The 12,298-nt window shown below is 46.4% G+C and overlaps 1 protein-coding gene across 1 annotated transcript in view; it reads left to right on the top strand.

Annotated features, from left to right (window-relative positions):
• Positions 1 to 12,298, top strand: part of INPP5B (inositol polyphosphate-5-phosphatase B) — a 68,077-nt gene that overhangs the window by 45,902 nt on the left and 9,877 nt on the right. The window contains 3 exon segments of the mRNA XM_058679030.1: positions 5,269 to 5,378; positions 7,512 to 7,647; positions 10,364 to 10,474. Of these exon segments, the coding sequence (XP_058535013.1) occupies positions 5,269 to 5,378; positions 7,512 to 7,647; positions 10,364 to 10,474 (357 nt within the window).

Below are 12,298 nucleotides of genomic sequence, written 5' to 3'. Positions count from 1 at the left end.
GTAGATCTTTAAAAAAAAAAAAAATTCACATACCTGACAAGCAGAGCAACAGATGGAGAGAGGCAGAGAGACTTCCGTGTGCTGTCTCCCCAAGTGCCCACCATGGTCAGGACTGGGGCAGCTGAAGCCAGGAGCAGGAGTCCCATCTGTCACCTGCACGTGGGTGGCAGGGGAAGGATGCCTGTGAGTCATCATTGCCTGCTGCCTCCCAGGTGCGTTAGCAGGAAGTTGGATCTGAAGCAGAGGAGCCAGGATGGGAGCCAGGTACTGCAGTGTTGAGTGTAGTGTCCCAAGTGGTGCAACCTAACCCTCTGCACCACTTTCCTGCCCCTCCTGTTAGACTACCTGTACCCATTGTGAAAACATCAACTTAGGTTCATATGGAAAAAAAATTTTTGGTTGCTTTTTCTTTATGGTATTTTAAGCAAGGTATTTTTAGGAAATTGGCAAATATGAGAGTAGTTCAAAAAGTTTGTGAGAAGTAGAAATGATAAGATAACTTTATTTTTGTTTTAAGATAATTTTGAAATCCATGTATGTAAGGTCTTCAAAAAGCTAAAGAAAATTGCGTATTGTGCCCATATCCTGTATCTGAGTGCTTGTTTCATGTTTAATTCCTGTGCTTTCGATGCAGCCTCCTTGAGCTGTGAGAGGCTCAAGGCTTGTGTGAGGCTTGGCTCAGATGCTTGGATTCCTGCCACCCTTGTGGCATACCTGGATGGAGTTTCTGGCTCTTGTCTTCAGCCTGGCCCAGCCCCTGGCTGTTGCAGGCATTTGTAGGATGAGACACTGGGTGGAAAATCGCTGTTTGTCCTTGTCTCAGCGTTTCAAATAAAATGAAAAAAATTTAAATGCATATTATGGAAAGACTGCCAGATTTTTGCTTCAAAATAAGCTTATCTTTTAGTTTTGTTTTCACATAAACTTAAAAAAATTATTATAAAGATAGAAACAGATTTACATCTACTGGTTCATTTCCAGATGCCTACAAGGTGGGGCTGGGCTGGGCTGTGCTGAGGCTGGGAGCCAGGAACTTGTTCTAGGTTTCCCATTTGGGTGGCTGGGACTCAACTGCTTAGCCCTCACCTGCTGCCCGCTGCTATGTACATAAGCAGGAGGCTGGAATTGTAAGTGGAACTGATACCTTAACCCAGACTCTCTGAGATAGGGTGTGGGCACCCCAAGCAGAGTTATTTATTGTGGGAAAGGCAGATTTACAGAGAGAAGGAGAGGCAGAGAGGAAGATCTTTCATCTGATCATTGACTTCCCAAGTGGCCACAGTGGCCAACCTGAGCTGATTCAAAGCCAGGAGCCAGAAGCTTCTTCAGGGTCTGCCATGTTGGTGCAGCATCCCAAAGCTATAGGCCATCCTCTGTTGCTTTCCCACACCATAAGCAGGGAGCTGGATGGGACATAGAGCAGCTGGGATACAAACATTGTACATATGGAATGCTGGTTTTTGGAGGTGGAGGATTAGTCAGCTGAACTGTCATGCTGCCAGCCTCTCCCCACTCCCCCACCCGAAGTGTTCTAACCACTATGCCCAAGACTGTCTATGCCATTAACATTGGAAATACTCTTGTAGTGTCCCCTGGATAACTGACCTGCCTCCCACGTGAGAGTTGGCAGTCTTTCACAGCCCACCCGGGGCCAAATCTGGTGCTCTAGGGGGAGCAGCAACACTGGCTCTTTTCTATTGTGAGAGTGCAATTTGTTTGAAACTCCTAGAATCAATACCATACTAAGCTGGTAATTTGCCTTTCTGGTGATCCTCGGGGGTCCTTCTAGTGGGGACTGGGACTCGAGGTGTGACGTCTGCGCCAAGAAGAATTTGGGACACGGGATGCAAAGGCAAGATGAACCAGTGTACACTTTATTGAATTTTACTGGGCAACTTATGCCAATATTTGTGCAGAGCAAGCTAATACGTAAAAGTTAATAGTTAGCAAAATAATAGCATACAAGCTTTTCCAATGATAGATCACAAGGAATTAGAATAATCACCAGGTCTCAGGCAAGGGGATAAGTAAACATGAATTACAGGAACCAATACCAGTAAACAAACTGATCTAACACAACTTTGTTTGTACTCAGACATAATCACTAAAGAGGAAGAGGGAGACGATAGGATGTCTCACACCTCTCCGGGCACGCTTTGTCAGCAAGGTGGCCTACAGTCTCAGCAGAAAGTCTGTCTTCTGCAAAATTCTCAGTTTGCCAAGAACGTCTGAGATGAGCTGTCTTCAGACATTCTGGTTTTTGGTGGACAAAGCCTTCAACACAGGATTTTCTCTACTGTGAGAGTGAGATTTGTTCAGAACTCTTAGAATCAGTACCATAGTAAACTGGCAATTAACCTTTTTGATGTTGCTTTAGGGTAGATTCATTACAAACTTAAATGGTACAGGCAGGGAGCTTCTCTCAGTTCACCTAACTTGACAGCACAACTTTGTGTATATTTGGAGCAGCTGTGCTACATGGAGGATGAACAAACTGTTGTAGTGTATCCTAATCCTGTTATATACGTCTGAGTAAGATGGAACTCAGGCCCCTGTATGCAGGTGGACTCTTAGGGTCTTAAATCCTGCATTGAGGTGGAGGAATGATTGGAGGAGTGGTCAGTGTGTATATCCACCTAGGATTTGGTTAACTCAAATCTTTATTATTATTATTATTATTATTATTATTATTATTATTATTATCATTTTATGATACAGTTCCATAGGTTCCTGGTATTTCCCTTATCCCAGCCCCAATTCCCCACCCCCCCACCTAGTTTCTCTATATCATTACTAAAGTATAGTTCTTCATACACAGTCATATGTCCATCATTGCGGGCATGGACAATGGCAGAGAGTCCAGCATCCTATTGTCAAGATATAGTAAACAGTTTCATTTTAAGTCCATCTTTGTCTGGAAGTAGAAATGCATACTACATTGTATCCTCACATCTGGATATGTTAGTCTCCACAGCTACATGTTAGTTTCACAGCTACTGTACATCCCCTCAAATGAAAAGTCATAATACAAAATCAAAAAGAGAAAGAAAAGTATAAATTTACAGTGCCATGAAGTTAAATAACATGTTACTAGATATGACAATCTCCACTACACAGCAACTATATATCCCCTTAAATGAAAAGCCACAAAACAAAATCAATATCAGGAAGAAAAAAGAAATTAACAACACTATAAAGTTAAATAACATGCTACTAAATGACTAACGTGTAGCTGAAGGATGAGGAAATCCTTCCAAGGTCTATTGGCTGACATAGTCCACCTCCGAGTCTCCATTCACCCAGAAGTTTGCTGTCAAGCTTTGTTGGGATGGCCAGTCAATTTGTTCTGCTCTCCTTTGCAAACCAGTGGGTGCTGTGGCCTAGCTCATTCCTGGCCAAAACACGCTTGGCCTTCACGAACACCAGGGAGTGCTATAGACCAGTCAGTACAACTCCCAATAATTCCCACTGGACCGGCTGCCCAGCTTTGGTTTCTGTCCCTGCCAGCATGTGGACTGGTCCTGTCTGCCCCGCATCCCGTTGAGATCTTGTATACATCGTTGGGCATTGAAGCCTAACTCAACTCAATGGACTGTACCCTCCAGCCCACATTCATACCAGCAGGTGCCACTGCCTGTCCAGCCAGACCCGCCCCCAGTCCTGGTTCTCATGCTTACCAGTGGGAGTTACAGACCATCAGAGAGGTCCAGTCTGAAAGACTGGACCCAGATCTTGCACTCTCCAGGTGGCTCTGTAGTCTATCTCGATAGCACTTGCCCTTAGTCCTAGCACTTGCCAGCTGCTGCTGTGGCAAAGCCCAACCTGCCTGCACTTACTCTGACTCATGCCTGCACCAGTGGATATAGTTGGTTAGCCCAGCCTGGCTCTCCCCCAACCTAGTTCATGTGAATGCCAACAGATATTGTAGCCCTGCCCCACCTGGTCTGCTCCTAGTTCCAGCTCTCATGCTCACCAGCAAGAGCAGTAACCAAGCAGAAGAGTTCCCACTATTCCCCTGTCAGGTTCACACACCTTCCCTCCACCTGGCTCCAGCTGGTCTCACATGTGCTGGTGGGTGCTGAGGTCCAGTCTAACATGGCCTGGCTCACTTCATCCTGTTCTGCCCCTGTTCTAACTCACGCTAGGGGCTGCTGCTGCCCAACCTGGCACAGTCAGCCCCCATTCCCAGCCCTAGTGTGAACTGGCTGATGCTGCAGCCCGACCAAACCTGTCCTGCCCTCCATCCTGGTTCTCAGATGTGCAAGTGGGTGTTATGAACTGGCCCAGCCTGTCCTGCCCCCGGACCTGAGCCACACGTATGCCTGGGGATACTGCAGCCTGGCCTAGTCTGGGCTGCTCCTTGCCTTTTTTTTTTTTTTTTTAGATTTATTTATTTTTATTGGAAAGTCAGATATACAGAGAGGAGGAGAGACAGTGAGAAAGATCTTCCATCCGATGATTCACTCCCCAAGTGACCGCAACAGCCAGTGCTGTGCCGATGCGAAGCCAGGATCCAGGAACTTCTTCCAGGTCTCCCACACGGGTGCAGGGTCCCAAGGCTTTGGGCCGTCCTCGACTGCTTTCCCAGGCCACAAGCAGGGAGCTGGATGGGAAGTGGATCTGCTGGGATTAGAACCAGCACCCATATCGGATCCTGGCGCGTTCAAGGCGAGGACTTTAGCCGTTAGGCCACGGCGCTGGGCCCTCTTTGCCTTGGTTCCTACACTCACCTGCAGGGACTGTGTCCAGACAAAGGGGTTCCTGAAACTCCTCTATTGGGCCTCCTCCTAGTGGCGGATCTCATGCACACTGGTGAGTCCTTGGCCCAGGCTGACTTAGTCCACCTACTGTCCTGGCAGGAGCAGTGGCCTTAACCAACTGGCCCACACCCAATCCGGTTCTTACTATTGGATATTACAGCTCAGCTGCACCTGGTCCATGCCTTGAGGCAGCTCTGACATGACACAGTGGGAACTGAGACCTAGCCCAGTCCAATTTACATTCAACCTGGTTCTCACAAATACCAGTGGGTGCTGAACTCTGGCGCAGTGTGGCGTGGTCCAGACCCCATCCATTCATACCCATGCCAAGGGGCAATGCAGCCATGTCCAGCCTGGACCACTGCCCGATTTTGGCTCTCATGGGAACATGTTCTTATGAGGCCTTTGCTTTCTCAACAGGGTTTGGGTTCTAGAAATTTTTTTTTCTCTGCTAATTTAGATTTGGCCTCTTTGTTCTGAGGTGTTCTCTCTGCATCCTTTTGTATAGCTGAAAATTCAGGTGGCTGCCAATATGGTCTTTGAAGGCTTCACAGAAGGTGAGCTTACCTTCCAACCTACTTACAAGTACGACACTGGCTCCGACAACTGGGATACCAGGTAGGTCAGAGGTCACTCTGGGAGTTGAGCAGATGGAAACTCTGAAACTCTGGGAAGCACGTGTCCTTGTGGGCACGAAGAGTAATGTGTTTCCTGTAACGCTTCCCCTGCAGTCAAATATCTCCTTTCAAAATTGCTCATTGAACAACTGCCTTCCTAGTACAGTTTTATTTTCTATTATTAGTTATTGTTCTGTAATTCTTTTTAAAAACATTTTTTTAAAGATTTATTTTTATTGGAAAGTGAGATTTACCGAGAGGAAGAGAGACAGAGGAAGATCTTCCATCTGCTGGTTCACTCCCCAAGTGGCCACAATGGCAAGAGCCGAGCCAATCGAAAGCCAGGAGCCAGGAGCTTCTTCTGGGTCTCCCACACGGTGCAGGGTCTCAAGACTTTAGGCCGTCCTCTAGTGCTTTCCCAGGCCACAAGCTGGGATGGGAAGCTGGGCTGCCAGGGTTAGAACTGGTGCCCATATGGGATCCCGGCGCGTTCAAGGTGAGGACTTTAGCCGCTAGGCCATGCCGCCGGGCCCAAAACATTTTTTTTAAATGAGTTTTATATGGAGAGCAGAGAGACAGAATGTTTCCAGTCCTGTGTTTTCACTTCTCAGATGTCCATAGCAGCCGAGGCTGGGCCAGGCTTTGAAGCCAAGAGCCATGTTTCCTCTGTGGGTGGCAGGAATCTAAGAATGTAGCCCCTAATCTGTTGCCTCCCAGGTGTGCTCATAGGAAGCTGTATCGGAAGTGGAGGTGGGGGCTGTGTCCAAGGCGCTTTGGTAAGGGATGCCATCATCCCCAGCAATGGCATTGCCACAGTGCCTGCTTCTGTCATAATTGTGATATTGATTACGTTTTGGCTGTGCTTATGGTAATGAAAGATTCCAGCTAACTGATCTTGTACCTGCTCATTACATAGTAGCTAATGTTTTTTTAATTACTGTTTCCCTTGTATCATATACTACTCATTACTCTTTATTAATTTATTGTATTTAATCCTCTCAGTAACCCATTGAGGTGTGTGTGTGTATATGTGTATATATATATAATAATCTTTTTATTATGTCAGAGATCGAGGGACAGAAAATTAGAGGCAAGGGCCAGCACTGGCGTAGCAGGTGAACTAGTCATTGCAGCTGCAGCAGACTGAATGGGCACCTCTTCAAGTCCCTGCTGCTCCACTTCCAGTCCAGCTCCCTGTTAATGGACCTCAAAGTTTTAAAGGAAGACCCAAGACTTCAGACTGCTACAACTCTGTGGGAGACCCAGAAACCCTTGGTTTCTGGCTTTGGTCTGTCTCAGCCCTCGCCATTGCAGCCACTTGGGGAGTAAAGCAGCAGATGGGAGATCTCTTTCTGTCTCTCCCTCTCTGTATCTCTGCCTTTAAGATACATAAATAGATAAAAAACAAAAACAAAACAAACAAGCAAAAAAAAAAAAAAACCTGGGAAGGGGGAAATTAAAGACGTATAACAGAGTCAGGATATAAACCAGGGAAATAGAATTCCAGATCTTTTAAAAATGATATATTGATTTGTGTAAAAGACAGAATGATAGAGTGGAAGAGACAAAGCAAGAAAGATCTTTTGTCTACTGGTTTACTGTCTAAATGCTGTAACATCTGGGACTGAGCCACACCAGTCTAGGAGCCTGGAGTACCATCCAGGTCTCCCACATGGGTGGTGGGACCTTCATACTTAGGGCATCATCTGCTGTGTTTCCAGACACATTAGCAGGAAGCTGGATCCAAAGTGGTATAGTTGGGACTACAGCAGGCACTCTAATGAGGAATGCAGGTGCCCCAAGCAAAGCCTTAAAATGCTGCACCATAGCATAGTTACGCGGACTGCCTATGTTACCTGTCCTGGCCTTCGCGGGAGAATCAAGAGCAGAGACTCAGTCTACTGATTTGGCTCGGAGTTCTCCTAGTTGTTCTGCTTGCTTGTTCTCGTTATTTTGAATGATGCTGCCTTGGGGACTTGTTATCCCTGGGTGGGTCTGAGTCACTCCTGCTGTCTGAGAACTCTGGGTGGCATGGGCATGAGGGCTCTGCCTTGTCATTGCCCCCAAACCAGGGAAGTAGGCAGTGAGCCCTGCTGTTTGTGTGAGCGCCACCAATGTGCACTTGGCCTTTCAGTGAGAAGTGCCGAGCTCCTGCCTGGTGTGACCGGATCCTCTGGAAAGGGAAGAACATCACGCAGCTGAGCTATCAGAGCCACATGGCCCTGAAGACGAGTGACCACAAGCCTGTCAGCTCAGTGTTTGACATCGGGGTAGGTCACTCTGTAAGGGGTCAGCTCTCACATCAAGATGACTTTCTGTCTTCCTGGTCTCCCCCTCTCCCTTTGCATATGTAGAATCTTCCTTTAAAAACAGTTTCAGTTTAAACTTGCCAGCCTGATTTACTTCTCTGTGTTTCCATGTGTATAAAAGGATTTCTGTTTGCCTTTGGACTGTATCTTTCCAAGCCCTTATGCATTTACTAATTTCCTCATTATTTTAATTTTATTTTAAAAATCTTTATTTTTGTTGGAAAGTCAGATTAACAGAGAGAAGGAGAGACAGAGGAAGATCTTCCGTCTGCTGGTTCACTCCCCAAGTGACTACAACGTTTAGAACTGAGCCAATCTGAAGCCAGGAGCTTCTTCTGGGTTTCCCTTGTGGGTGCAGGGTCTCAAGGCTTTGGGCCATCTTCGATTGCTTTCCCAGGCCACAAGCTGTAAGCTGGAGGGAAAGTGAAGCAGCTGGGACACAAACCAGCGCCCATATGGGATCCTATGAGTACAAGGCGAGGACGTTAGCCACTAAGCTACTGCTCTGTGCCCTCTCACTATTTCTGAAGCCTGCAAAGTGAATACTTTATGAATGAACCATAATTTGTGTCCATCATTTGATTTCCAAGTTTTGTTATTATACATAATGGTATAGTGACTGTCAATTACATGCACCTTTGTGAACCTGTCCATATTTTGTAAGGATTTATTTATTTTATTGGAATGTCAGATCTACAGGGAGAAGGAGAGAAAGAAAGATCTTCCATCTGCTGGTTCACTCCCCAAGTGGCCGCAACAGCCGAGCTATGCTGATCCAAAGTCAGGAGCCAGAAGCCTCTTCTGGGTCTCCCATGTGGGTGCAGGGTCCCAAGGCTTTGGGCCGTCCTCGACCGCTTTCCCAGGCCACAAGCAGGGAGCTGGATGGGTGCATTCAAGTCAAGGATTTAGCCATTGAACCATCATGCCAGTCCCCATTTCACTTATTTTTTTGAAGATGTATTTTTATATTTGAAAGTCAGAGTTGGAGAGAGAGAGATCTTCCACCTGCTAGTTCACTGCCTAGATGTTTGCAGCTGTCAGGGCTGAACAAGATGAAGAACCTGCGATCTGCTCCTGGCTTTCCTCCTGTGAGTGGCAGGTCCACATGATGGCCAGCTTGCGCTTTTCACAGCTGTTTAGCACGGAGCTGGAGCTGAAGAGAAGCGGCTAGGACATGGACTGGTCCCCGTATGGGATGCCAGCATCGCAGGCAGCAGCTTTCCCTGCTGCAGCACAACCTCTGCCCCAGAGAAGTGGATTCCAAATTTATTAAGGCCTAACAATTCTTGCTGTTCTGCTCTTTTGTCAATATACAAAACAACCTAAAAATGTCATATAAGGTTCACACTTACCATTTTATTCATTAATTTATGAGAGCTTGTTCCCTTCTGCTGGTTTACTCACTGAATGCCTGCAGTGGCCAGGACTGGCCAGGAATGCAATTCTGGCCCTCATTTGTGGGGCATGTCTCAAACTATTGAGCCAGCATCACTGCCTCCTACGGTCTGTATAGGTGGGAGACCAGTTGGAAGCCCAGGCTGGATATTGAACCCAGGCACTTTCATATTGGACGTGTGCATCTTCTAGACTATATGGCCAGCCTGTGTACTGTTTTTTTTCCTTTGGACTATTGTTTAATTGTACTTTTCCACAACTTTTTAAGTTTCTTTGTATAATCTTATTTTTCTATATTTTATCAATCCTAAATTCTTTGTCAATCCAAATTGAGAAAAAGATTCTTGTTTTATTTTACCTTTCCCTGATTATTAGTAAGGTCAAATTTCTTTTTATTGTTAATTTTGTATTTATTCTTCAATGACTTTCTTTCAGTTATCAACTTTTAACAGCGTAGATAGAAGTATTTGAATCTATGAGGTTGAGTCATTTGAGAAGAATCTAACGGATATTGTAACTAAAGTCTTGAAAGAAACTTTTTTTTAAATGATTTATTTCTATTGGAAAAGAAGATTTACAAAGAGAAGGACAAACAGAAAGATTTTCCATTCACTGGTTCACTCCGCAAGTAGCTGCAACAGCTAGAGCTGAGCCAGTCAGGAGCCAGGAGCTCTTTCGGGTCTCCCACGTGGATGCAGGGTCCCAAGGTCTTGGGACAGGCACAAGCAGGAAGCTGGATGTGAGGTGGAGCAGCTGGGACATGAACCGACGCCCACATGGGATCCCAGCACATGCGAGGCGAAGACTTTAGCTACTAGCTTACCACGCCAGGCTCAGAAACATTCGTAAAATGTACTTTTAACTAAAAATACAGACAGGAGAGGCCCACAAAAATCTTGGCTGATGGAACCTGGGTTTAAAGAGCTCAAGAGGCTGCTTTCATTCAAAGCCCTTATAAGAGCTTCTCTTTGTAGAATTGTTAGTGGTGGAAACCCCAGTACCACTGAGCATCGTGCTGTTCTGGGCCTGGACTCTCCGCAGAACCAGCTGCCCACCGTGGCACCTTCACCCCCGTGTCCTTTATCTGTTCATCAGGCAGCAGCTGACATTACCACAAGCCTTGTCTCTTGAGTTCTTTGTTCACTTATTAAATCTACTCAGCCTTCACTTTCAGATTTTCTGTCAGCTGTTAGTTCCCCCCTGCTTTCAATGCCTTCTCTACTGTAAAAAGAGGAAACAGGGCAAAGTCAAGGCCTTCAGTGACCACTTTTTTCCCCTGCAGGTGAGGGTCATCAATGAAGAGCTTTATCGGAAGACTCTGGAGGAAATTATTCGCTCCCTGGATAAAATGGAAAATGCCAACATTCCTTCTGTGTCCCTCTCTAAGAGAGAGGTAAGAGAGACATGATCAGGACGTTAGCACTGAGCTTTTCCATTTCTGGGCCTGAAACTTCCCTGTTCTAGAGCTCAAAGTTCCTGGAGGCACTTGGCACACTATTGGACTTTAGCCTCTCTGGGTAGTCTGCTTCAAGAGAAAGTGAGGGTGCTGCCAGCTGGGGAGAGGGGGTGGCGGGTGTGGGCCAGATTCGTGTCCTGATCTTCTAAGCCAGAGTATTCTGATGCGTTTAGTTTGATTTTAGAAGAATAGTATACGTTCTCACAAAGGATTTGCCTTCCAACTGAGGCATCGTTTTCAGATTAATTTGATCCTGAGTTGTATACACATACTTGAGTTGATGAGGCAGAAGGCAGTATAGTAAAGTGATAGACCATAAGAGAGGTTCAGTTATGTTTCAATGTTTTTCATGAAAGACGCACAGCATAGATCCTTCAAAGTTGATATTACCACACAGCCAAATGGGGCTATTTAACATTTTTGTCTTTCAAATGTTTATTCAAGAGGCAGGATGAGGAGAGATCTCCTATTTGCTGGTTTGCTCTTCAGCTGGCCACAATTGTTAGGGCTGGGCTAGTGCAAAGCCAAGAGACTGGACATCCATCGTGGTTTGCTAAAGCAGGGCCAGGGCCCAAGTGCTCAGGCCACAATCTGCTGCTTTCCCAAGCATATTAGAGGGAGCTGGATTGGAAGCAGAGCCACCGGGACTTGAACCTGCAGTCTGATAAGAGCTGCCAGCGTCACAAACAGCAGCTTAAACTATGACGCCGCAACTGGCCTCTCGCAAGGCGTTTCTGAAGCTATACACACACAGTTACTGGAAAGGATGAGCTTGACCTTCATGTTGAGGGATGGAATGAAAAATGTGCTTTGGAAATGGTTATTGGGTATAAAAGAAATGTCAGCTCCCTCAGGAAATCTGCTTTTATTTTTATTTTTATTTTTGCTGATGATTACATGGTTGACCAGGGAGGGAAGGATCGAGGGTTAGGGAAAAGTGGGTGAAATCATTGTTTCCAAGTTCTCTATTTCTTCTTGTCTCTGGGGGAAGAGGGAAAGTTAAAGAGGGAAGCCACACCCAGCTTCCCAAATATCCAGTACCCAGGGAAGGGGAACCGCCACCCAACATCAACCCAGGGTCCCAATGTAGTGCATGTTCTGAGGGTTCTGCCCAAGTTGTTTGGATAGTTCTGAAATGCTGACCTTTAAATGTCTTCCCGCTCCAACTCACTACCCTCACTTACCTGAAAGTACAGTGGCCTTGTCCATTGATGTCCTATAGTAGCCGTTCCTCTCCTGGACATGAATCCTGAGGTTCCGCTCAGCCTCACTTGTGCCATTGCCCATACCCCATGTAAGCCTACAAGCCCAAGGTTTTAGGGCATGCTGCTGCCAGGCAGCCTGAGGGCTTCACCCATGGTCATTGGTGCCTGGGCCGCCCAGTCTGGAGCCACCTCTGCTGCCGCCAGCTGGATAGGGGCAGAAGGACCCCTAGCAGGCCCCTGCAGCCTTCTGATGCTACTGAGGAGCAGGCAGGATCAGAGTGACTCCAGACAGGCCCAGCCCGGAGCCACCTTGGAAATCTATTTTTTAAAAAGGCTTTGAGTTCTTGGCGTTTGGGGGTTTAAGGTTAAATGCAGGGTTTTTTTTTTATGATATATTTATTTTTATTGGAAAGGCAGATATATACAGAGAAGAGGAGAGACAGAGAGGAAGATCTTCCGTCCGATGGTTCACTGCCCAAGTGACCACAATGGTTGGAGCTGAGCCCATACGAAGCCAGGATCCAGGAACTTCTTCCAGGTCTCCCACGCGGGTGCA

This window comes from Ochotona princeps, chromosome 2 (genome assembly GCF_030435755.1).
Source record: "Ochotona princeps isolate mOchPri1 chromosome 2, mOchPri1.hap1, whole genome shotgun sequence".
NCBI classification, from domain to species: domain Eukaryota; kingdom Metazoa; phylum Chordata; class Mammalia; order Lagomorpha; family Ochotonidae; genus Ochotona; species Ochotona princeps.
Note: the sequence above shows the minus strand (reverse complement) of the source record. Positions and strands in the feature narration are given on the sequence as shown.